General features: G+C 49.1%; 1 protein-coding gene across 1 annotated transcript in view; it reads left to right on the plus strand.

The window, feature by feature from the left end:
• Positions 1–16,315: 16,315 nt before the first annotated feature.
• Positions 16,316–25,037, plus strand: part of TIAM2 (TIAM Rac1 associated GEF 2) — an 84,187-nt gene continuing 75,465 nt past the window's right edge. Inside the window, exons 1-3 of the mRNA XM_054722142.1 lie at positions 16,316–16,380; positions 17,666–18,829; positions 21,950–22,385. Of these exons, the coding sequence (XP_054578117.1) occupies positions 17,672–18,829; positions 21,950–22,385 (1,594 nt within the window). The 5' untranslated portion in view covers positions 16,316–16,380; positions 17,666–17,671. The remainder of the gene's footprint in view (positions 16,381–17,665; positions 18,830–21,949; positions 22,386–25,037) is intronic.

The following is a 25,037-nucleotide window of genomic DNA, read 5'->3' on the forward strand; positions in this document are numbered from 1 at the left end:
AAGTAGTAATTTACATAATTCTCGGAAGTCTTTGCCCAAGAACTTAATTTTAGATGTTAACACATGTGACCTGCATTATTATTTCAGAATGAGGAATTAGATAAAGTCTAGTTTTGTGATTTGGAAGTATGCTGGTTTTTGTAATTTTAGAATGGAGTACTAAATTGAGAGTAGTTGGGCAAAGTCTAGAGAACTTGAGAAATCTTACATAGTTTGAAACCCCAAGTGACTTTATGGACTCATAGAACTAAAATTATTTGGGTGACCTCAGTGATATAAAATGGAACCAGACAATGCGAACCCATTGGCAGTGTCTGAGGAATGCTAGAGATCATTCAAATTACAGGCAGTTCTGGCATACAGAGATGGGTGTATAACATGTGTCAAAAGGTCAGAATTGTCTTAAATCTAGAAGCAGGAATAGAACAGGCCTGCAAATATTTCCATGCAGTTAATTGTTCTTCTGATAACTTTTTTAACCTTAGAAGCGCATCTCTTTAAATTTCCTTCTTCCTTCGGACATAAAAATCCTCTCCTCCTTTCATATCAAGGAGTAGTTCTTGTCTCAAGGTGCTATGGAAGAAATATGCTTGTTACATGCTGGCTGATAGTTCATTTTACTTTTTGTGTTAATAACAGAAGTGATGTTGCTAGATCTAAGGGAACAGGAGCTCCAATGACTCAAGCATTCTTACTTCTTCCGTGTTTACCCAGAGTATATTTTAAACACACACACACACAAGTGAACATTTTGGGAATTCCCATGTTTTCTGTTGTGTGACTTGGCTTCCGTGGCAACCTTCTGACTTCAGTCCCGGGGGCTGTGGTTACTTGGGTGGCATGCCCTGGCTCTGCTGCCTGCTGCCGACCAGCTGTGTGACCTTGAGCAAGTCACTTAAGGTCTCTGGTTACTTGTCCATAAAGAAGTGAGGGGACTGGGTTAGGCAGTGTTTTGCATATCTACTCCAGCAGCACTAAAAATCCCTTGGTTCTGTGCTCACACTAAATTTTTTGTGGAGCTCAGATTAATTTTTATAACTAGTAGACGGATGGTCGTACTATTTGCCAATTACAATTAGAAAACATAGCTTCAAGCATATATTAACTACATAGAAACTGGATGAGAAAACATTCTGTGTGTGTGTGTGTGTGTGTGTGTGTAATGATTCATTTTCATGAAGATAAGGAATTAAAAGCTTATATGTCTAAAGTAAAATCTGATCATTAATTTTAAGCATAAATCTTGTCTGTTGCATATGCAGATCCATTCACATTTTAAAAATAATGAAAATATTGCCTTAAAACGTTGTCACATGTTTATCCAGGAGAACTTGAAAACTTCTGCTTACATGTATTTTTTTTTCTCTATAGAATATAATTTAAAAATTTTAACAACTACGGAGATAGAATTCTTTTTTCCCCCATTCACGCCCTCTCCCCAATAACTAACATAAAATGATTTGGGGGCCTACTTGACATTGAAGGCCTTTCATCCAAAGATGCAGCAGAGCTTAACCCTTTGCACTCGCTTGCTTTTTTCTCGATTCCTTTATTCTAATGCTAACCGTGTCGAGTCGCACTCGACATCCGAGTGCAAAAGGTTAAAGAACACTTGCACCTCTGGCCTGCCACCTTGTAAAAGGCCACTTAGTGCCTATTTGTGCTAAACCAACGACCTGTGGGGAGAACACGGCCTTCAGAGCCGGCCACCGCAGCTCAGCCAGCTCCCAGATGACATGGCCCCGCACGGAGCCTAGCATAAGTGCACACTCGATACTGTGCAAATCACAAAGTGATTCCGAAGGGCTGCCCTTGAGGCAGGGCTTTATGACCGTAACATTCCGGCTGTGGTTCTGGCGACAGAATGTTTACTCCCGTTTTTAAACACAAGGATGGTAGGTGTGCATTCTTCCAGCTGAAAAGGCTTAAAAAAAAAAAAAAAAAAAAAGCAGGCGAGGCTCCCTCCGAGAGAGTGAGCCTTTATGCAGCAGCCCCGGGCGGCGCGTTCCTCCGGAGCTTTGGTGGCGATCCTGGAATGCGGCTCCAACAGCAGCCCAGTCATGGGCCGGCCTGGCGGCAGGAGGGCCGCCCCGGGCTGTGCTGGCCGCGCGCTCCAGGCAGCCCATGGAAAACCGCTTTCTGGGGAGGCTGCATCACGCTCTCCCACCAATGGAAAAAATGGAACACGGCGAGGGCGTGGAGCTGGCAGGCAAAAATACAGGCAGCCTCGCACAGGATCCGCTTTTAGCTGTAACGGCCGGGCGCTGGAAGTCAGACGCCGCTTCCTGCCTGGCCATGGGCAGACGGGGAGGAGGGCTGGTGCCGGGGACGGAGCCCCGGACGCTGCAACGCGCTCTTCTCACCGACAGAGTCTGAGACAGGCTGGCTGCGGCCACCCGTTTGGGCCAAGGTAAGGTGACAGGGTGTATTGCCCCGCTTCTGGAGCGGGGACGGGATTTTACATGTGAGATCGAAGTGTTTCTTGACATGTTCTTTTGGGCGGTAGTTCATCCTGCGCTCACTTGCCTGTGGTTTACATTATTTTGTTCGTCGGCTGCACACGTTGCTGTGCCTGGGGGAATGGGACCTGGAAATTGGGGTGTCTGTATGGTTTACACACCTACTCGTGATGGATTGCCGTTGCCCACCTCCTTCTACTAATGAATCCCCCCAAAGCGGATGTATATATTGCGTGGATTTATTTTTGCTGATCTCTCGAGAAAGGACCAGCTCTCAGAATGACCACGTGAAGGCATTAATGACTATCGCCTTATCTTCACCAGACACACAGGGAAGTTAAAATGTGGCAGAGTCTGTGTTCTGTAGTTTCCTGGATGTTGTATAACCTCCGTTTTGAGCTGAGTGAGCTGCTCGACGAGTTACTTTTCAGACTTGTAATTTGAGGTTCACTGTTTGTTCAAGTTTGTCCTTAACTTTTGTCTCTAGCTTTCTGAAAAAGAAGTGGAATCCCCTGTGATCCGAGTGTGTGTGTTGGGGACGGGGGGGGGGGGGTTACCTTGTGTAAGCAGAGTGACTGAGTCACCCCTCATCCCTCCGAGGCGGCTCATTCATTAGGCGTCTGTCCCGGCACGGAGCCTACCGGCCAGGACCCGGGAAGCCGGCCTGGCATGGGGCTGCCTCCGCTTTACGTTCATTTGGCCAAGCATGTAATTCTCCGAAAATTGGTAGGTGGAGAGACAGAAATAGGGAGCTCTATTGAAGTCGCTGTAGCTCGGAGGATTATTTATAGAATTTCTGGAAAGTAAGGGCCCAGCTGCACAGCTGCTGGTTTCTCCTAACAAGTCAGAGCGTTGCGCTGCGGCCCGGCGTCCTCGGCTCGCTCACGGCGATGGGGCTGTGAGTCAGCTCAGGGTGGGCGGCGTGTCCCCCGGCCATGTCCCCTGCGTGGCGACCTCAGGCACCGCCGGGTCCTTCATTTCCTTTACAGCAGTGTCAGCTAGCGGTGGAGGGATGGCCAGTGTTGTCCAGGGAGCTTAGAATGAGCAGCCACATTGGTAACATTTTATTTAGCACTTTTAAATTTATATATATATGTGTGTGTATTATTGATTTTAGAGAGGAAGGGAGAGGGAGAGAGAGATAGAAACATCAGTGATGAGAGAGAATCATTGATCGGCTGCCTCCTGCACGCCCCACACTGGGGATCGAGCCCACAGACCAGGCATGTGCCCTGATGGGGAATCCAACTGTGGCCTCTTGGTTCATAGGTCGATGCTCCACCAATGAGCCACCCCTATTTAGTACTTTTGCGTTGGATCTAGAATGTTCTGCTGAGACACAGCCTGCAACCGTCTAGAGCAGGTTCAGAGCAAGTGTCGCCAGCCTTCTTCTGGAGCCTCATTGACTTGTCACCGGCACGGACTGAGGTCTGGTGAAGAGCCCATGACTCCATCCACAGGGACCAGACCAAAGAGTGCTGTGGATGCCAATCGATGACACCTGTCTGCAGAGTTCAGGGTGGAGGCAGTGACTTGCAAAGCCCCCTCCTTCGCCCAGGCCCGGCCCAGGGCGCCTGGGGGTGGAGATAAGGGCCGGGCTCCTTGCCAAGAGATTGCGCTTGCAAAGTGGCCCCCACTTAGCCACTAAGTGAAACAGATGGCTCTGTCCTGGAGGTCCAAGATTGTGTTTGAGAAGAGCCATAGTCCCTTTGCCGAGATTGAAGGTTAGTGCGCCGTCTCCACCCCCTCCTACCGACGACACGAGTGGGCGTGGGGGGCGCACAGGGGGGGCTGACAGGGAAGGCCGCACGCCTTCACTGAGACGCGGTGCTGCGTCTGCGTGCGCCCGCGGGGCTGCCCACTTTGTGAGATTCAGAGACAGCAAACCACGTTCGTGCGATCGCTTAGCTCAACTGTTCCGTTAAATAAAAATTATGTCCTTTTTATGGAAGCTTTAAAACAAGTCTTTTGGACATTCAGAATAATGTCAGTGATAATGGGTATTTTTCATTTGATATTAAGTGTACGCTAATAAGAGGCAAGGTGAAAATGGCTTAAAAAAGGAGGAGATTAGGGTATGGAATTGAAAAAAAAATATTAGAGACAAGAAAAAGTCATAAAACAGAGGCAGATGAACCTGAATCTCTGACTGTTGACACACAAAAGTACTAAACATTGTGTTGTAACAGTTTGAGTTTCTAATAATGGTGGGTGAGTGTCTTTTGATTACTCGGTCGTATCTAAAATGGAGGCTTTAACGTTGGCGTCCCAGGAATATACCTATACTGCATTTCAGCTCCGTACCGACCTTAAGTATTGTAGGACCGAGAAGGGACCTTAGACAGTTTGTCAAATGGGAAAACTCAAGAACACAGCGGCTTGCCCAACATTCCGGAGATGCTCGGTTCTGGATCTGGAGCGAGATCCCAGGCTTCCTGTTGGTCCTTTCCTAACACTCCCTGTTTCTTTAATTGCAAATACTTTGGCACATCCTGAGATATCTTCGTAAATTACCACAGACGTGTATGAGTATACGTACGTATGTATGTGTGTGCATATGTACCTATACTGTACATATACACGTATCTCTCCATTTGTCCTCCCTCCCTCCCAGCCTCTCCTTCCTCCCTTCTTTCTTGCCTCTGCTTACCTGCCTCCTTACCAAGCCAGACAGAAGTAAACCTCGAACCAGAGACAACACAAAGGCTTTTGTTGTTCTCGGATCCTAGTGAAGTTCAAAGCTGTGCACTCGGTTAGTGGCCCTCGTTCCCCTTGACCGAGGACTCCAGCCGCTGGTGATTAGCAGCCTTGATGAGACCTCCCCTGCCAGTCCGTTCTGGTTTCAGCCTTAGAGTAGGAGGTTTTTCACAATCCCAATCCCATTCCCATGGAAGACGGGTAGGGTTTGGTAGTTCCCAGCCTCCTGATGAGAGCCAGGCTATGGAAGGGAACAACAACAACAACAACATCGCAGGTGGGCTTCAGCTTTCAGGGCCAAGGTCATGAAGGAGCTTTCGGAAAAATGAACCTTACAGATGCAGTGATAGACGAGTTCTCCTCTGACTCTCGGGAAGGGATGTGGTAGGAGCTACAGATAGTGTCAGGAGGAAGCGGACCCAGGGCGTTCCTAGGACTTAAATAAAGGTTTTGGGATCCCAGGTATCTTCAGGGCAGCATGGAAAAGCGAAGATGATCCCTCTGCTGTTTGGTACGTGACCGTGGCACATCTCCATGGCTGCAGAGTTGTTAGAGCCAAGGTTTCTAAAACAGATGTGAAGAGGGCTAAAGAGGTATGGAGTGTGCAGCTGCGAAAGCGAAAAATCCATGTGACAAAAGCCAATGAAAGGAAACGCTGAATGGAGAGAATGAAAATAGATTTGCTTTCAAGTCGTCTGTAGCCACTCCCGGAAAGCAGAAAAAGGCATTTTAGAGATAAGTGAGAGGAACATTATACAGCAACAGCCACGAACCAGGGAACCCGGGATCTGAAGAGGGAGCAGAGAGGAAAGAACTTTGTGACAAGTGGACGTAAATTCATAGAACGCACACGCACACTCACATATATGTCTATGCATAATTTATTGAAAATTGATAGGATAGACTACCAACAGGTCAAAAACAACTGCCCAAATTAAATACAAAACAACAATAACAGAACCCCAGAAATAACTGGAACCTAGCAAAAACCTTCACTTACGTTTTTATTTTCACACTAGAGGCCCGGTGCACGAAATTCGTGCACTCAGAGGGGGTCCCTCAACCTGACTGCACCCTCTCACAGTCTGGGAACCCTCAGGGGAAATCCTTAGTGCTGCCGCAGAGGCGGGAGAGACTCCCACTACTGCTGCTGCACTAGCCAGCCATGAGCCCGGCTTCTGGCTGAGCGGGGCTCCCCCTGTGGGAGGACACTGACCACCAGGGGACAGCTCCTGCATTGAGCATCTGCCCCCTGGTGGTCAGTGCGTGTCATAGCGACCGGTCGTTCTGCTGTTTGGTCAATTTGCATATTAGCCTTTTATTATATAGGATGTGACTTAGAAGGGGGAAAATGGAAATTCTAAGTAGACACAGTGATAAGCAATTTACCAAAGACTTCCTCACTGGAGTTGATGCTCTCTAGTGCCCTACCACATGTGTATACTAGTATAGTCAGCTGTTCTCAGATGTCCTTCTCACATCCTCTAACGTACAGGGCGACTGATCTTGGATGAGTCCTCCTCGTGGGCATGAGAGTCGTTCCCTTTGGCTACTCAAGGACAACACTAGCAATTGCCCCTCTCCCCACTGCCACATCAGAGTTTCTTTCCAAGCATCCCACTCGCATGCAGGGATTTTTCCTAAAGGTTCACATACCTGACAACAACAACCAACATTTAAAAAACAATGTTTCTTCATCCTTCTAGCTACCATCTGATTCCATTTTCTCCTTTACAGGAAAGATCTTGAGCATGTTGTCTTTGCCAGTCTCTTGGATTTCATGGCCCTCATCCTCAAACTCACTCCAACCCGGCTGTCTCCACCCCGCTCTACTCTGGTCAAGTTCACGGCTCACCTCCTGGACTCTCTTCTCAGTCCTTGCTCTTTGAACCAAATCGCAGAGGGTGATGGCTTTTGGAGGAGTCCTCCTCATGCCCTCATCCAAGAGCAGTCGCCCTCTGCGATTTGACTCTTGTTGACAATTTCCTCCCTAAAATGACTCCCTCCCCGCCCCCCCTCCCCCAATTGGCTTTGAGGACGACATGTTCTCTTGGTCTCCTTTTAATTTGATTTGCCGACTGCTCCTTCTGTTTCCTCATGTGTTTCTCATTATCTCCTTGGCCTCTTCATGTTGGGGTGCTGCAGGGCCTCTTTGCACCTCTTCTCTTTCCTGTGTTTACTTATTCTTTTGGGGAGCTCATCTGTGTATGTTTAAATACCATCTTCACAAGCATGTTAGCAAGTCTGTAAATCTAAGCCCACCTCTTCCTGGAACTCTAGGCTCCTTTAGCTGATTGTCCACTCAACGTTGCCACCTTAACGTCCAACAGACAACTCACACCTGACATAAGCAGAAACCCACACCATGCCTCTCTCCCAAGCCTGCTCTACGTCGCCTTCCTCATTCTCACATGGCTTGCACTCAAAATCTTATCTCTCGTGGCTTGTCACCCCTCCCTCCCATCCACCCAATCCCGTTGGCTCTCTCTTCAACTCTGTCTGACTCAGACCATTTCCTATGCTCCCACCTGACTCCGACCCACATCATCTCTCACCTGAATTAGCCTAGCAGGCCCCAGGGCTCCCACTTCGCTGCCCACAGTCCAGATCCGCAGGGCAGCCACAGAATATGCCCCATGGTCAGCCTTCTCGAGGCAAAGCCCTCTAATCATGACTTTCAGTCTCAATGTGAAAGCCAAAGTCCCTAAAATGCCCCTCTGGGCTGCATTCTCTGGCTCCCTGTCCCCTCTCTGACCCCTGCTGCTCCAGCCACACTGGCCTCCTGCCTGTCCCACCTCTCTGGGCACTTGAACTTTCTCTCGTCCGTTTCCAATGCTCTTTCCCCAGCATCTACACGGTCTCCCCTCCTGCAAGTTGCTGCTTAGAAGTCACCAGTCATGGAGGCCTTCCCGTATTTTCCTTTCTAAATGACAGCACCCTCCCCTCATATTACCTACTAGAGGCCTGATGCATGAAATCGTGCAAGAGTAGGCCTTCCTTCCCGCGGCTGCTGGCACCGGCTTCCCTCTGGCACCTGGGACCCGGGCTTCCCTTGCAGCCCCGGCCTTGTCCGGAAGGTCATCCGGTCTAATTAGCATATCATGCTTTCATTATTATAGATTCCCCCTTCCCTTCTCTGCTGCTAAAGTACTTATCCCTCTCTAATGTATACTAGTGCTTATTTTCCTTTTTTATTTGTCATCTCTCCCCACTATAATATAAGCTCCATGAGATCAGGGATTTTTGGGGGGGGTCTGTTTATTGCTGTATCCCCAGGCCTGGAACAGTGTGTAGCACAGAGTAGTTGCTCACTAAACATGTATTGCATTAATTATTGCAAGTGTAGCTTACCCAGGACACCTGATGATGTAGCCAAAGCGACCTATTATAAATGCTCAATATCATTGAACTCCTATATTTTACCTTTAAAAAGGTAAATTATGTAGTTTATGATAGATATGTATTTATTAGGGAAGCAATTTTAAAATTACTTAGCATTAGATGAAATTGAAGCTTCAGAAAGATGCCCCTTGATTATTCTGTGGTCTGAGCATCCCCATCCACGTGACCTTGGTCCCCCTGGCCTATCCTCACAGTCTTTGGGAGGAGGTGTATTCGAAGTTATCATTGATATTTAGAATGATGGCCTGAAGCTTAAACTGTCAAGAAAATGAAATTCTCATTTGTGCAATGTTCTTTGTAAAGCAATAGAAAAAAAAATTTTTTTAATTTTTATGTTCCTCAGTTCACTTAAGATTTCAGATGATTTCATTCTCATCTCTCCCTCCTCAGCTGTGGGAGCCTTTTGCTGTCTGGGAAAAGGATGCCTCTAGGAAAAGACTTTTTTCAGTGCTTTTCATGTGAAGGGGGCATAGATCACATCCATTCTTCTAGAGAGGAGCCTGAAAGTTGTTAGACTTTAAAAAAAGTATATGGAGTAATTTCAGGGTTAAAAATCACAGAAAACTGTAAAACTATTTTGATGTAATGCATATGTAAAAGTCATACTAAAAAAATCCAGGTATGAATCTGACCTTTGCCCTGACTGATCTTGGTTCAAGTTTTCTTTCCCATAAACCAGAAATGACTATGGGAGCTGCTGGGATACCTGTGCCCGGGCAGCTCTGGCCCACAGCAGCTCAGAATTATTAGGTTTCAATTTTTTTTTTTAATTCCTGTAAATTATGAAATTTAAACTATACCTACTAGTACTTTTCAATTTTTTTTCTGAAAGTTTCTAGCTAAAATCTTACCAGGTTTGTTATGAATAATCATATAATTTATGAAAAAAAACTCAGCAGTAATTGGCTTGCTTTTAAACGCAGGCCCAAGAACAATTTCTAGTGTGGCCTGAAGACATACACATATAGAACTGAACTCTCAGATCGGACTACCAGCCAAGCCGAAAAGTACACGTGGGGTGGGGGTGAAGAAAGCGCCCATTTAAAATGAGGGGCACTATGTGCGGTGTAAGCCTGTTCATTTTGTGACTTGAATGGAACAGTGTATAATGGAGAGACATTTTGCCAAGAATAACTTGGTACAATTACCGTGGTGCATTCTGGTCACAGAATGTGACTGAGGTTTAGGAGTGTGGAGCCTGCTTCGGAAGCACGTGGCTGCCGGATGGACAGGCCCGAGTGGAGGAGAAGGCCTGTGGCTACAGCCTGTGGTCCTTCCCGATGGCACCCCAAAGTGTCCCTGGGAGATGTTTCCCACTGTGAGCGTTTTGGGGGGGTCCTTTGAGAAGTGCCTCCCCATGCCTAGACTCACTTTTTGTGGAATGGCTCATGTTCATAAACATTAAAAACAGGGAGGTTATTTAAAAGTCATGCTAACCATTTTGAATCTCATGTTCATAAAAGTTCCACAAAAACCTTATTAAAAAGTCATGCCAATCATTTTGAATCTTGCAATTTGTTGGTTCTGGCAGTCAAAGCCGCTCATGGTTCGTAGAGACCAGGACATTGACCAAGTTGTGGATGAGCCTTGAAGTAGACTTGGGAGAAAAGGCAGAGTGGGGCTGAACATTGGATATATTTTAAAAATGCTAGAAAGAGGGTGGATATCATGCGGGAAATGAAGGCACTTCGATCATTTCTAAAAAAAAAAAACGTTTTATCTTTACCAGGGTTTAAAAATTCTAGCCTGTATTAACTCTGTAATTTTGATTGAAATGAAGGTTTTTTTAAAAAAAATCCCCCAAATATTTTTAGTTTCCCTCCAACAGCTCCGTTTAGCTGGGCCTCTCCACTCACTGACATTCCAAAAACATACCAGCAATATTTGTGGGGTCGCTGTCTCACCGCTCTCTCATAAACCCCGTCCCGCTGATGTTGTCCTAAACGGCCTGTTGATCCTACAAATGCTTTGTGCTGCTCGTCGCTCCCTGCCTGCACACGGACCCGCCCTTTGGGGAAGGGGTCCGACCTCCAGCCCTGTTGCCTTCTCCCAGTGCCCAGCACCCGGGGAGATGTTGGAGTTGGTGAGTGGAACCGTTACTAGTATTTCCCTTCACTTGCCCAAGTTCCTGCCAACACTAAGAACATTTTCCTCCTTTGCCAACGCGGCGCCTACGCTGATCTTTGAGCTGGTGCCCACTGTGGATTCCTTCCCTCATGGCATCCCAGAGGGTCCCTAGGGCATGGTGTCCACTGTGGTGCTTCTGAGGACAGTCGGGTAGGGGTGGGGGGGAGGGGTAACAGGCAAATGACTGTCCAGGTCTCCCCAGCCTTCTCTCCCTCACTCCCCTTCCCCTCCCCTTCCCCTCCCCTCTCTAAACTTTGTCCCTGACCCCCGAGCTGAGGCCCCGCTGCCCTTATCACATTCCTGAATAGAGGGGTGCTGGGGCTGGGGGCGGGGGGACTCTTCCCATTTAGCTCACTCGCTGACTCCGTCATTTATGGATTCAGCAAGCGGTCATGGGGTGCCGTGTCTTTAGGCGTGCCCTTCCCTGTTCCTTGGCGTGCCCTTTCCTTTCTTCATCCAGCAGAATCCCACTCATCCTTCACCACTCAGTTCCGTTAGCTTCTCTGGGGGGTCATTTTTAACGTTCACAGGAATAACGTGACTGTCCAGGGAAAGTCTCTCTTAAGCGGTAGAATGTGAAGGGTGAGGACTCGGGCCTAACCTGCGGGGCCAGAACTGACCTTCGTGATGGCCATTCTTCCTGTGTCTAGCTCAAGTGTCCGCCTTGGGCAGTGATTTTTCAAATGTTCCGCCACTTGTGATTGTTTGGTTGTCCTTGGGCCTCATTGGACGGGATGCGCCATTCTGGCGAAACCGCCACTTGTGACTGTGACCGTATGTCGTTGTCTTTCAAACTCTGCTTAGGACCCTCCCTCAAGATGCATACTTCTCCTGCACAGCCAGCACACAGGCAAATGCTACCCACACATCAGAATGTAGGGTCCTAGAACAATTTGGTCTCATTTATTTTCTCTTCCATTTTATTGCATTCTCTGCGCTTCTGTTTTTATGCTGTTCTATTCACGTAACCATACTGGCCTCGAGTCATTACGTGAGTCTCAGGACCCACAGTGCGATGAGCACTTCTGGAAGCCATGCTGCAGCTGTTAGCACTCTTCCTGAACCAGGTGTGCCGCTGACCCTGCCTGTGGTGAGCTGGCTCACGGAGGTGGTGAACCGTGCTTTGCCGGGGCTATTGTCTCCGTGGAATTTATGACTTCCCCTCTGAATGCCAGCCATGCCTGCATGGCTCCTGCCCCTGGGCATTCCTTGCTGCTCATTGTCTTCTCCACTCACCCGTGAACAAGCACTTGGAAGGGGTCCTGCTGACCTGCCAGAGAGCCGGTGGCCCTCCGCAGTGGGTGCCGGCTGTGCAGGCCCGGCAGCAGCTGGCGCTCTGCCCACTCTGTGTATAAGGCTCACCCTTCCTCAGCGCCGTCCTGTGGGGAACAGATGCTCCTTCCGCCTGCCTCTTCGTACAGACTGGCTTCCAGTCTTCCCTGCGTAGAAACGCGCTCCTTCCAGTCTTGGTATTCACAGTTTGTGATTCTGGGTGCCGTTCATTGATGCGAGATGAGAAAAGCAGGCACGGGGAGTATTTACAGAGGTGGAAGTTGGATCCTTGACTCGAATGCTTTTGTTTTAGAGTTTTAGGCATATTTGTTCTGTACTTTAGTGTTTTTAATGAGACAGGCAATATAACGGGGAGGCAGGGTTCTCAGCCTTGATAGTATGGACGTCGGGGCCCAAATGATGATTTGCTGTGGGGGTTGTCCTGTGGGTTACAGGATGTTTAGCAGCATCCCTGACCTCTACCCATGAGATGCCAGTAGCATGATCCAGTGTGACAACCGAAAATGTCCACAGATAATGCCAGTTATCCCCTGGGGGCCAAGATCGCCGGGGCCGAGAATGACTGCGTTAAGGTAGTGCCAGTTGTTCACTGAGCATGTAGGTGATTTTTTTACATTTTCTAACATGAGAATCTAATAAGACAGGTACATGGCTGTGTCATGGTTTTTGTTGGCATGTGACAGATGTCAGAGAAGTTAGCTAGTTTTATATGGCTGTAGTCATTTGGGGAATTGATCAAAATCGGACAGATGCTAACACTGGAACTTGGAAAGTCCCAAACACACACACACACACACACACACACACACACACACACACACGGTGGGGCAAAAGTAGGTTATATATAAACATATGTAATAATTAGTGTACTAGTTAATAAAATGTCTGAAACAGCAGACTATTATAAGCTCTGTGTGTACTATTATAGTACATACAATGAAATTTGTAGTTAAAAATTTATAGCAGTACTGCAAATCTGTGTTGCATTTCACAGGGGTTTTTTTTTGGTTTTGTTTGTTGTTATTTTCACAGTTGATTTTCAACCTGCAAGGTAGGTAGGGCCGATATTTTTATCCTCAAGTTGCAAATATAGACAACGAGACTCAGAAAGTAGGAGTAATTTCCCCAAGGACTCACACGCTATCTGAGACCTGGAGGCAGGTCCGCAGCCCGAGTTCTCTGACACAAACCAGGCCAGGCTTCTGAGACTTGTCTCCTTAGTGATTGAGGGTCCCCCCAACCTCCCACCCGAAAGTGAGGGGAACCTGGTAGATATTGTTGTGGTTGATGATGGTCCGCCCTGTTCTTATCTCCTCCTTAGCTCTTGGCGCTATCGGAAGTGTTTGCCTTGGACAATGGTCAGGCTCCTGCTTCAGGATAAACTCTCTCTGGAGTGATGTGAGAAGCCTGTGGGTGTCTCAGGCTCGCTCAGCGTAGGTCCGCTTTTGTGCAGTGTCCCCAGGCCTCTGTTCTGCTGTCCCCAGTGAGTCCTGGCCCTCCCCGCAGCACCATCTGGCCCACCAGGGGTTCCTCTTGTTCCCCTGGAGTTGCTCCATCTGCACAGCTGGCCCAGGGCTTGGGACAAGGCAGGACTGACTGGAGGACTTTAGTTTCCTTTGCTCTAAACTCGACGCTCCCCGGAAGTGGAGACTGGGAAGCCGGTGCATCAGTTCAAGGCGAGCTGAAGGCACATGAAGAAGAGGTAAATCTTGAATGTCCTCCTGAAAGGTGATTTGCTGTGGGACCCAGTAAGTCACAGCCGCTGCTGGGGTTGTGAGGACGTATTTGCGAAATTCCTCCCTATTGCTGCACATTTCCTGGGTGAGTAGTTGATCACATTTTTAAAAAAGAACAAAAAAAAAAAAATCTTCCATTCTTGTTTAGGATTTTAGCTTAAAAAGCTGCACAGCACAGTCCTATGAAGGGGGACTGGAAGGGAATTCAGAAAATGAAAGACAGGGATTTCTTTTTAGGCTCATGAGATTGTGGTCAATTTTTAAATATCTGAATATTTTGTAATCAATAATTTGAAAATAATTATAAAAAGTGTGTACACAGCATACAATATTTGCCAAGTACACACAGTCTTAGTGCCATGTAATTATTTATTCCAGAGTGACTTCACTTAAACTATCTCTCGGTCAGCTGTGGGCCTCATGGCACGTTAGGTATACCTGATATGTACTATTGTTGCAGGTTGGTGTACCTAATGTGCATATTTTTTTCTATTTAAAGATATGGGGGCCTGTTAAGTATTTCTTTAAAAAAAAAAAAAAAAGCTCGCAGGAAATCAATTGTTTCGATCTTTTCCAGCCCCCTATGAACAACAAAAAAATTTTTAACTTGAATACCATCAAATTCCCTTAGAAAAGGAGTCTGGAGTCAGGGTGCTGACAATCTGACCTATTCATTGTCTTGCTTCTAGACAGAAACCACAGCCGGAGCATGGCAGATAGTATGTGTTCCACTTGCCAAACTCCTCAGGGACAACAATCCCATAGTTTCCCTGGGAGATCACCCTTCCCGCCATTACGTTCCTCACAAATATGGGAGATACCCTTCTTGCCACAGTTCAAGGCTGTTTTCCTTCTGCAGTGTTGAGGGGAGACATGGAACAGCTGGTCAGCATTACTGGTCCTAACATGCACATGCTATTGTCATCCGTCACCCCCTTTTCCTGCTCTAGGCAGCACTGTGTTAATCACCGAGACATTTCCCGGTGGGTCTGTACACTGATCTGTCAGGCAGACCCACTTGGGAGTGATTCCTGCTTAGTCTGTACCCAAATCGACCTTCTAACATGCAGAGTTCCTGATCTTAGAGGAAAAGCTTTCAACTGTTCAGTGTTGAGTATGATGCTAGCCACAGGCTTATCATCATATATGGCCTTTATTATGTTGAGGTATATTCCTTCTATGCCTAATTTATTAAGAGTTTTTATCATGAATGGATGCTGAATTTTGTCAAATGCCTTTTCTGTGTCTGTTGAGGTGATTATATGATTCTTTTCTTTCATTCTTATAATGCAATGTAGTACATTGATTGATTTGTGTACATTGAACCATCCTTGCATCCCAGGGATAAATTCCACTTGGTTATGGTGTATGATCCTTTGAATGTGCTGTTGAGTTTGGTTTGCTAGTATTTTATTGAGAAATTTTGCATCTATATTCATCAGGGATATTGGCCTCTAGTTTTTTTGTTTGTTTGTTTTTTTATAGGAGTGCCCTTTTCTGGTTTTGATAATAGGGTAATGTTGGCCTTGTAAAATGAGTTTGGGAATATTCCATTCTCTTCGATTTTTTTGGAAGAGTTTGGGAAGGATTGGTGTTCATTCCTTTTCAGTGTTTGGTAAAATTCACTAGTGAAGCCGTCTGGTCCTGGCCTTGTATTTGTTGGAAGATTTTTTTTATTACTGATTCAATCTCCTTTCTAGTAATTGGTCTGTTCAGATTTTCCATTTCTTCCAGACTCAGTCTTGGTTAAGTTGTATGTTTGTTTCTAAGAATTTTTCCATTTCTTTCGGATTGTCCAGTTTGTTGATGTATAGGGTTGTTCATACTTTTTTTTTTTTTCTTTAAAGAAAAACAATTCACTGTTGAAACCTCATAGCAATGCTTTCTATGTCTGCAGAGAAAATAAAGGCTTTGTGTCCCAGCAGTGATCACTGCCAGATGGCAGCACCCCCGGCCCGTCCTCTTCCTCCCCCTCCCCCCCCTAAAGGCGGGCCGCCTGCCCCTTGTGCAGTGAGGCCCAAACATGTGCTTGAGGAAAACTGTTCATCTCATTCATGAGGTCAACTTCTGTAACTTCAGTTATTCCAGCCAAGCACTGTTTCGCTGTGTGTCAGCGCTTGGGGTTTTGTGTTTACTACTGAGTCCAGTGGAGAACAATGACCGTTCTTGTCACATCAGGGTGATGCTCCCGCAGTGCTGTCGGTGCGGTGAGTCCGAGAGCTGTTTTCCTAGCGGTGGTGACAGATGAGCCATGACTCACTCGGGCGCTTTCACCTGCTCAACCCCTGAAACAAAGGCGTGCATTTGACTTGGGCTGTGTGTTGAGTTAATGGCCTTTCCAAGGTTGGATGGGCAATCCTGGCTTCCTTTACATCTCCCAAACAACCCGATGACTCAGGCAGCTCACAGACGGTTCATTTAGTACTTTGACGGTGATTTTTGGACCCAGCAGTTGTTTCTTCAGATAACTTACATGAAATCCTTGTTTTTATTTTTATTTTTTTTGGGGGGTGGCACTTGATGTCAAATGCTTGACAGAGTGTCTCCTATTGTCTGACTTTCAGGGCCGTTTCATGGACTCGCTTGTTAACCATGCTGCCTTGCTCCCAGGACCTCAGAAAGCCAACTGACCATTGATCTCCCCCAGAGCCCAAACTAGACTGCAGGTAAATCCGGCTCACGTGGCTTGTGGGTCACGGCCAGGTTGCATGACCGTGGCTAAGGCATATAAGTGCCGGTTTCATTATTTGGTCCAGCCATGTGACTTTGGATTGGTGGCCGTACCTTGTCGATATAAAAGAATTAAAATCCTGCCGAATGTGTTTGGGAACGTAACTGGAAGCCTCAACTCCAGCCTTCCTAAAACTGAGTGGGGAAGGTTTGGGTCACATTTCACTTTGAGTTTGGCGACACGAATAGATTCATTGAGGGTTTTGGGGTTTTAAAAGGAATTGAAAGAATCTAACCATTTTTTGAGATACAAGTCCTATTCGAACTTTTTTCTCTCCTCGTGTTCTAAAGTGAGGACTCTTCAAGTCTTTATAAAAGCTCTAGAGATTTGTTTTATTAAAATGTTTTTTTTTCTGCCCCAAATGAGAACTTTTACACCCCTCCCTTTTCATCTCAGCCTAGTTTTTGAGGAATTCTAGTCCTTCCTTGTGATATGTCTATCCTGTGTGACATATGAAAGCTGGAGTTATGCTATAAATGTGGTAGTTTTTTAGCAGTACTCTCTTATATTGGTAAGCAGTGTATGTAGAATGAAAATATCTCTCTCTGGCCATTAAAAAATCACTGTATTTAGACTGATAGAGGAAAGATACCTTTCCCTAATTTTTTTTTTTCCTTTAAGAATTATTGATTCAAAACCTTGTAACAACAAGACTCAAGGTAGCCCTGCCTTAAACTAATTTTTAGGCCAGTTCAATTTCTGAATTGACCTCACACGACACATTGTGTGTTTAAAGTAAGCAGCGCGTGGCCATGCAGTATCGTGCACCTGGCTGATGACTTGCAGGGTGTGGAGAACCGATTCCGGTAGGTGAGTCTCGTCCCTGCTTCTCGGCGGCGTTGTGTCGGGCACAGAGAGAAGTTGCTTGGTTCCTTTGCCACACGAAGATCATTTTTCCCTTTTTATTTTATTTTATTTTTAAAATATATTTTATTGATTTTTTTACAGAGAGGAAGGGAGAGGGATAGAGAGTTAGAAACATCGATGAGAGAGAAACATCGATCAGCTGCCTCCTGCACACCCCGTACTGGGGATGTGCCCGCAACCAAGGTACATGCCTTTGACCGGAATGGAACCTGGGACCCTTCAGTCCGCAGGCGGACGCTCTATCCACTGAGCCACACCGGTTAGGGCTATTTTTCCTTTTTTAGAGAGTTGTGTCCTATGGAATGTAATTTAGGTCCTGGCGCTCACCCATGTCCCTGTCCTCCTTCCTTCAGGTTAACATGGGGAACTCCGAGAGCCAGTACACATTTCAGGGATCTAAAAACCACGGCCACACGATCCCCGGTGCCAAGCAAAAGCCGTGCTCTCTGAAGATCCGCAGCATCCACGCCAAGGACGACAAGTCCCTGCACGGATGGGCCCACGGGGGCGGCGGCGGCGCGGGCTACAAGTCCCGGTCGCTGGCCCGCAGCTGCCTCTCTCACTTCAAGAGCAGCCAGCCTTACGCCTCCAGGCCCGGGGGGCCCGCCTGCAAGGCCCCCAAGGGCGGCGCCCCCTCCAAGCCCAGGACCATCGGCCCCGGGGGCGACCTCCGGGCCGCCCACGCCGCCTTCTGCCCCGAGAACGGGTTCCACTACGTTGGGCAGGAGCCGGCGGGAAACCACGCGGCCCCCAAGGACCGGCACGGACACCTCCTCAACTGCTACGCGGGGAACGAGAGCCTCGCCTCCACGCCGCCCAGCGAGGACCAGCGGAGCCCCCGGGTGCTCATCAAGACGCTGGGGAAGCTGGACGGCTGCCTCCGGGTGGAGTTCCACAGCGGGGGCGGCCACCCCAAGGCGGCCCCCGAGGCCGAGGCCGCGGGCGGGCCGGTGCGGCTGCTGCGCTACTCGCCCAGCCCGGGCCCCCGCGCGCGCCCCGCGCCCAGCCCGCGCCCCTCGCCCGCCCGCTCGCGCCCGCGCTCCAGCAAGGGCAGCTCCCTGAGCTCCGAGTCGTCCTGGTACGACTCGCCCTGGGGCCACGCGGAGGGCAGCGAGGCCGAGGGCCCCTTCCCCGCGCCCGCCTCGCCCGACCCCAGCCTCCCCGCGGGCTCCCCGCCCAGGGACGCCCCGAAGCCCTTCAACCAGAGCGCGTCCCTGTCCTCGCTGCGGGGGCTCGACCCGGAGGCCGCCCCGGGGAGCCGGTGCGGGGCCCGCCTCTCCGAGGAGGACTTGGGCGCGCCCGCCGGCCTCAGCCACCGCGTGTCCTTCGCCTCCGACATGGACGTGCTGTCCCGCGTGGGGCGCGGGGACCCCGGCCGGTACGCGTCCTTCACGCTGCCCTGCAGGAAGTCCAAGGCCCTGGCGGAGGACGCGGCCAAGAAGGACACCCTGAAGGCCAGGATGCGCCGCATCAGCGACTGGACGGGGAGCCTGTCCCGGAAGAAGCGGAAACTGCAGGTGAGCTGGCCGGGCAGCGGCACCAAGGATGCCCCGCTCTCCTCTGGGAAATGGGCGCGTGGGCAGAAGGTGCCGCACCGCTGGGCCGGGGCCTCAGGGGGCCCAAGACCTGCGATCCTGTTTGCAGGTGTGGGTGGTGGTTGTTTTCTCCTTTTGCTTCAGATTTGCATTTTCTTCTATTTAAAAAAAAATTTTTTTTTTAATTGATTTCAGACAGGAAGGGAGAGAGAGAGAGAGAGAGAGAGAGAGAAACATCAATGATGAGAGAGAATCATTGCTCAGCTGCCTCCTGCCCACCCCCTACTGGGGATGGAGCCCGCAACCCAGGCATGTGCCCTGACCGGGAATCCAAGGGTGACCTCCTGGTTCCTAGGTCCACGCTCAACCACTGAGCCACGCCTGCCGACTTAGGTTCAGTTGTCGTCTGCTGTGACCCCCATTGACACTGGCCTTGAGCCGGTGAGTCCACGTCTCTGATTTGCACAGAGCGTGTCTCTCCTCTGCACTGTGCACACTTATGGGCTAAAGCATGTCAGGTGGCCGTGCCTCACTTGGAGGGAGGGAGGCCGGGAGTAGGAGATAACCCTGCCCTGGGCCCCAGGGAGGACCAGGATGCGTGTGGGCCGCACGCCTGCAGAGTCCCCAGGGAATTCTCTAGAGGACTGGCGGTCCGTGCTCGGCGCTGAAGGAAAATGCGCGTTCACCATGACGAGGTGACATTGGCCCTCTTTCCTAGAAAGTGAGGGGTGGTGACCAGTTTTCCCTTAGCTCCCAGGATGCCGAGTGACATCCGGAGTCTCTCTCTCAGCGTCCTCGTTTATGATGATCTGATTGGAGGAATGGAAATCGGTCTGCTCAGTGCACCTGTGTCACATGGCATGTTAGCGTCACACCCAAAACACAACCAGAGAGCCTATTTAGGGGCATTCATTCATCCATTCCTATTTGCTGAACGCTGCTCGTCCCTGGCTATTAGGATTCTAGATGGAAAGATTTCGAAATTTATTCGAGACTGGGGAAGTTCATGTCTGTGTATAAGAATCAGCTACAAATACTAAAATGTCATCTTTTCCCATTGCTCGGGGAGAACATTTTGTCTTTGCTACCTCTGAACATTTCCAGGCTAGCGCGACAGCTTGAAGTCTCTCATTCGAAACCATGTCAAGAGGGTTTGCAGGTCGTGTTTAAGTTTGGCATTACAGTGCCTTTCTGACGGGGTCCTGCTTCTGGACACCCCGTGGTGGTTCTTGCTGAGTATGAGGCAGCCCCGTGTTTGGGGCGCTGAGTCAGAGTCCTGCTCATCGCTGAAACCGTGTTAACGCTAGCTACATGCGAAGTATTGCTTCACTTCCTAAGAGTTTTTGAAGAATAACAAGTGACAGTTTTGTTTTTTTTTAAAAAATCAAACTATTTTGAAAGTTTCCTAAATGACTCACTGCAGCTGGCTTATTTGCTCTGTTCTTGCGTAAGTACCCGTGTATAAATAAACGTGGCTTTGGGACACTGTGTAAACACACACGGAAAACAGTATTTTCATTAGTAATAGCCGTGTTCGGGGTTCAGCTGTTTATTGTCGCTGGGTATTTGGAAGCACTCTTCAGAGCTGATGATTTTCCTACAAAAGATAGCAAGTGATCGCTGCTTTGCCGCTTGCTTTCTGGGTGGAATTCCAGGAAATAAAACCCCTTTTCACATTGCAGTATTCAAAATAAGGCCAATAGTGCATGGCCCTGGACGCAGTTTTCTTTCATTTTTATTCTAGTGGATAAGGAACCAACATTGAAAGGCCACTGGCAGCCGAGTAGGTGAGCGTGGTTAGCATCTCTCGGCAGAGTGACCGTGACCTAAGCTCCCAGTTTGGGATGTCAGTATCTTTTGAGTCATAATTCAAGCTCTCTTTCCTGCTCTTTACCAATGAATGGGCTGTATGGAAGGTGTTTTTCCTGAATGACAAGACTTGTAATCTAGATGTAAGAGGACAGCTTCATGTTTTCAGCTCTGTGCTCGGCCCGTTCAGTACCCAGTGCACAGAGTCCTCGTAGGGGTCGCAGTTATTGTAGAAATTTTAATTTTATTTAGAGCTGCCTGTCTCCGATTCTGTGTTGAAATCAATATGAACGCCAAGAACCGTGTCTCTGGTATGCCCAGTGCCTAGAACAGGGGTGGGGGACGTCCGGCCAGCGGGTGTAAAAGGCCCGCGAAATCATGTGGTGTGGCCCTGCCCAGGCATGAGGGGTGAGTTAATTAAATGTTTCACCAAACACAGCAGGCTAATTTTTAAGTTGATAATTTTGTACGGCCCGAGAGTGATGTTATAAATATCCAAATGGCCCTTGGCAGAACAAAGGTTCCCCACCCCTGGCCTAGAATAAAGCAGATGTTCAAGTGAAAGGATGAGAGTGAATGCAGAGTAAATTCTTTTCATGAAAGACATTCCCAAATTAAGCACACAATATTAACGATGAAGAAAGGGGGCATGGCTCCGCTGCGTGCCCGCTGTGGCTGAGGGATCTCAGGAGCCTGGTTTCTTCAGTGGGAAAGGAAGCTGCCGGAGACCCCGAGCCTAGACCTGGGCAGGTGGCGGGGAGCTGGAGGCCGTGTTTACCTTGCGGACAGGTTTGTGCCTCGAAGCTTGTGCTTCGCCACACTGAGTCCCATGTCCCCTCCCCCCTTGACCCTGGAACTAGGATTTTCTAATTTACCTTTAAAAGGATGCAGGAAAAAAACACAAATAGACTGCAAGGACATGAATTTTTGCCCCTAAGCCTCCGATTCACAGTCAGCAAAGAAACCTCAGCCTAGAAATCTTCACGCATGTGTTTTAAATACACTAGTTGATTTCTTGATGCTAAGCGTAGGTTACATGGAGCAGAGTCAGTGGTATTTTTGTTTCTGTGTTGAAGCGTTGACTCCACCGGCTATAAACTGGGCTGGGCAGCACTATTCCCACAGCTCTTTCTGGTTTAGAGACTTGATTAAAGATGCGCTTTTGCTAAAAGCATCTTGCTCAGTGGCAACAGCACTAGCGACCAACAGTGCCCCACGTGTGCCGTGTCAGGGGGTGGGGGGGACGCTTTGGATGTGCGTAACTTCTGATCGGGGTCATCTGGTTGCTCCCAGGAGCCGAGGTCCAAGGAGGGCAGCGACTACTTCGACAGCCGCTCGGATGGCCTGAACGCAGACGTCCCGGGGCCTTTCCAGGCGCCTGCCTCGCTGTGGGCGGGGGGCTCGGCGCAGCTCCTGTCCCAGAGAAGCGAGTCCGCTCACGCGATCGGCAGCGACCCCCTCCGGCAGAACATTTATGAAAACTTCATGCGCGAGTTGGAAATCAGCAGGACCAACACGGAGAACATAGACACGTCCACGGAAACCGCCGAGTCCAGCAGCGAGTCCCTCAGCTCTTTGGAGCAGCTGGACCTGCTCTTCGAGAAGGAGCAGGGGGTGGTCCGGAAAGCCGGCTGGCTCTTCTTCAAGCCCCTCGTCACGCTGCAGAAGGAGAAGAAGCTGGAGCTGGTGGCCCGGAGGAAGTGGAAACAGTACTGGGTGACCCTGAAAGGTGAGTGAGTGCGCCGGGGACCCCGGGCCTCGGGACCCTCCCTCCGCTGTGCTCTCTCCTGGGGCTGCCGGGGCCCGCGCTCACATCAGTTCATGTGAAGGGAGTTGACATAGGATCTTCCTGCATGCTTTACTACAATCTCTCTCTCTCTCTCAGATTTTAAAATTGATTTTTAGAGAGAGATGAAGGGAGAGGGACAGAGAGAGAGAGAGAAACATTGATGTGAAGGGGAACATGGATCTGCTGCCTGCTGCAAGCCCCCAGCCGGGGATTGAGCCCAAAACTTGGGCAGATGTCCTGACTGGGACGATGCCCAATCAACTGAGCCACACTGGCCAGGGCTACAAACACTTTCTCAAACCCATGCGATATGGCTTACTTAATATTCACATTTGTGATTCCATCTGACACATGATTGAACTTCATAGTTTTTGCTTATTATGTTGTAGGTATTTCTGTACCACCTTTAAATACCTTTACTGTATCTGGAGGGAAGAAAATACCCCCAAATAAGTAAGCAAATGTAGTTTAGTTATTTGGAATGCAGATCCCGAATCTCCTATTGGGCACGTGTTCAGATTGTAGAACTAGGATCTCATCTGGGTTATTTGATTTGTGTCCTCCCACCTTTATGAAGTAAGCGAGTCACATTGATACCGTAGAAAACCGAATGCTTTGTGTGTGTGTTTTTAAATATATTTTATTGATTTTTTACAGAGAGGAAGGGAGAGGGAAAGAGAGTTAGAAACATCGATCAGCTGGGGATGTGCCCGCAACCAAGGTACATGCCCTTGACCGGAATCGAACCTGGGATCTTTCAGTCTGCAGGCTGACGCTCTATCCACTGAACCAACCCGGTTAGGGCCAAATGCTTTGTTTTTAATGAACAGGGATCAGGAGTAAGGATCTGATAGAAGTTTCTCCCAAGCATTGCTGTTTGAAACTTAGGGTCGCCTTGCTCGGTGTGGGCGCATGGACGGCGCATGGACTTGCAGGGACGCAGAGGCCCAGGAGGGGCGCGGCTCTCAGTGGGCACAGTGCCGAGTTACACCGACGGGGCAGGAACAGCGGCCGCGCAGCCCCGGCGTTTCTGCGCAGTTGTCCTGTGACTTCTTCAGAGGAACTGAGTGTGGTGTCCAGAGTCCGACCGCATTCCTGGGCCGACGCCCTTCCTCGTCACGGGAGGAAGCAGAAACGGGGATCACATCCCAGACAGTGTGTGTGAAAGGCTGGAGCCCCCCACACACACACACTGTGCCCCTCGCTAGCTTTCTGCTTTGTTGGCCCCTATTTAGAAACGTTGAGCCCTCCGGCCCCCAACCTTGGGGTGCTGACGTGATTGCATAATGACCCCTACGCCCCTCTGCGACAGGTGCACCCTTCCCCGGCAAACTGGAGGGTTGATAAAACCCGAGCCCAGCATCCTACAGAGTGCTGTCCTCTGCGCTCCGGGTTCGGGTCCCGTGACACCGTGCGGCTGAGGAAGGCACAGGCCTCGCCTGGGTTTGGCATCCAGGGAAGCAGGCGCTCACCCTGAATGACGGACGGGATCTGGAACGTTGGAATAATGGCTTGAATCGGCAAGAAAAAATGCTGGAGGGAGAAGCTATGCTCTAAGGCCTAATAACCAAATAACTCCCCGAGGACACGGTAGGGAGACGTGGCCGCAAAGTATGACAAGTGAAGACGGTGTGGGGTTTGATGTGCAGCCCGTCCATGGCAGGAGTGTCCGTTGGGGTGAGGCCAAGGTGGTCGTAAGCGTGACTGAAAAGCGAATGTGAGGTCCGGCTCTCTTTCTCCGCCCTGCTCTCTCCTCGGCGGGGTGCTGTGGAAGTTCGTTAGTAGACAGATGTTTCTCAGACAGATCCCACCTGACCTGTCACTGGGGAGGGGAGTGCCTGTGTCCCTCGGTGTGGGGGGCGCAACATCTGGACTTGTTTGTGAATCAGTCGGACGCTGCCTCTTATTGGTGTGGTCGTTAGAACAGACGCACTCTGGTCCATATGTGTCATGTACTTATTTTTTAAAATGTATTTTTATTGATTTCAGAGAGGAAGGGAGAGGGGGAGAGAGCTAGAAACATCGGTGATGAGAATCATTGACCGGCTGCCTCCTGCATGCCCCCTGCTGGGGATCGAGCCCGCAACTCAGGCCTGTGCCCTGACCTGGAATCGAACCGTGACCTCCCGGTTCATAGGTTGATGCTCAACCTCTGAGCCACACCGGTGGCCGCCTAGCTGTACCTACTTTTTTTATTTTAATGTAAAATTTGTTGATTAAAATTGATGCTTTGGGAAGTTGTTCCCTACCTGTCTTACAGCTTTCAAACCCGCCCTCTGTATGTCCTCGGGTGGCGGTGGTGGCGGCGTGTGATGGTGTGTGTGTGTGTGTGTGTGTGTGTGTGTGTGTGTGTGTGTGTGTACGTATTCTGTGAGAAGCAGGGCCATAGGTGACACCAGGGGGATGGAGAGCCGTGCCGCAGGGAGGGTGACATAAGGATCTGGGACTGTTTAGCCGGGAGGAAATAAGGACTGAGCTGAGAGTAAACAGCAGTCTTGTGGCAGAGACACGGAATTTAACCTGGTTCACCAGAGGTCAGGACAGGACTCATAGATGGAAGACAGGAGGATTCTGAATTTCACGTAAAAAGAA

This window comes from Eptesicus fuscus, chromosome 10 (genome assembly GCF_027574615.1).
Source record: "Eptesicus fuscus isolate TK198812 chromosome 10, DD_ASM_mEF_20220401, whole genome shotgun sequence".
Lineage (NCBI taxonomy): Eukaryota > Metazoa > Chordata > Mammalia > Chiroptera > Vespertilionidae > Eptesicus > Eptesicus fuscus.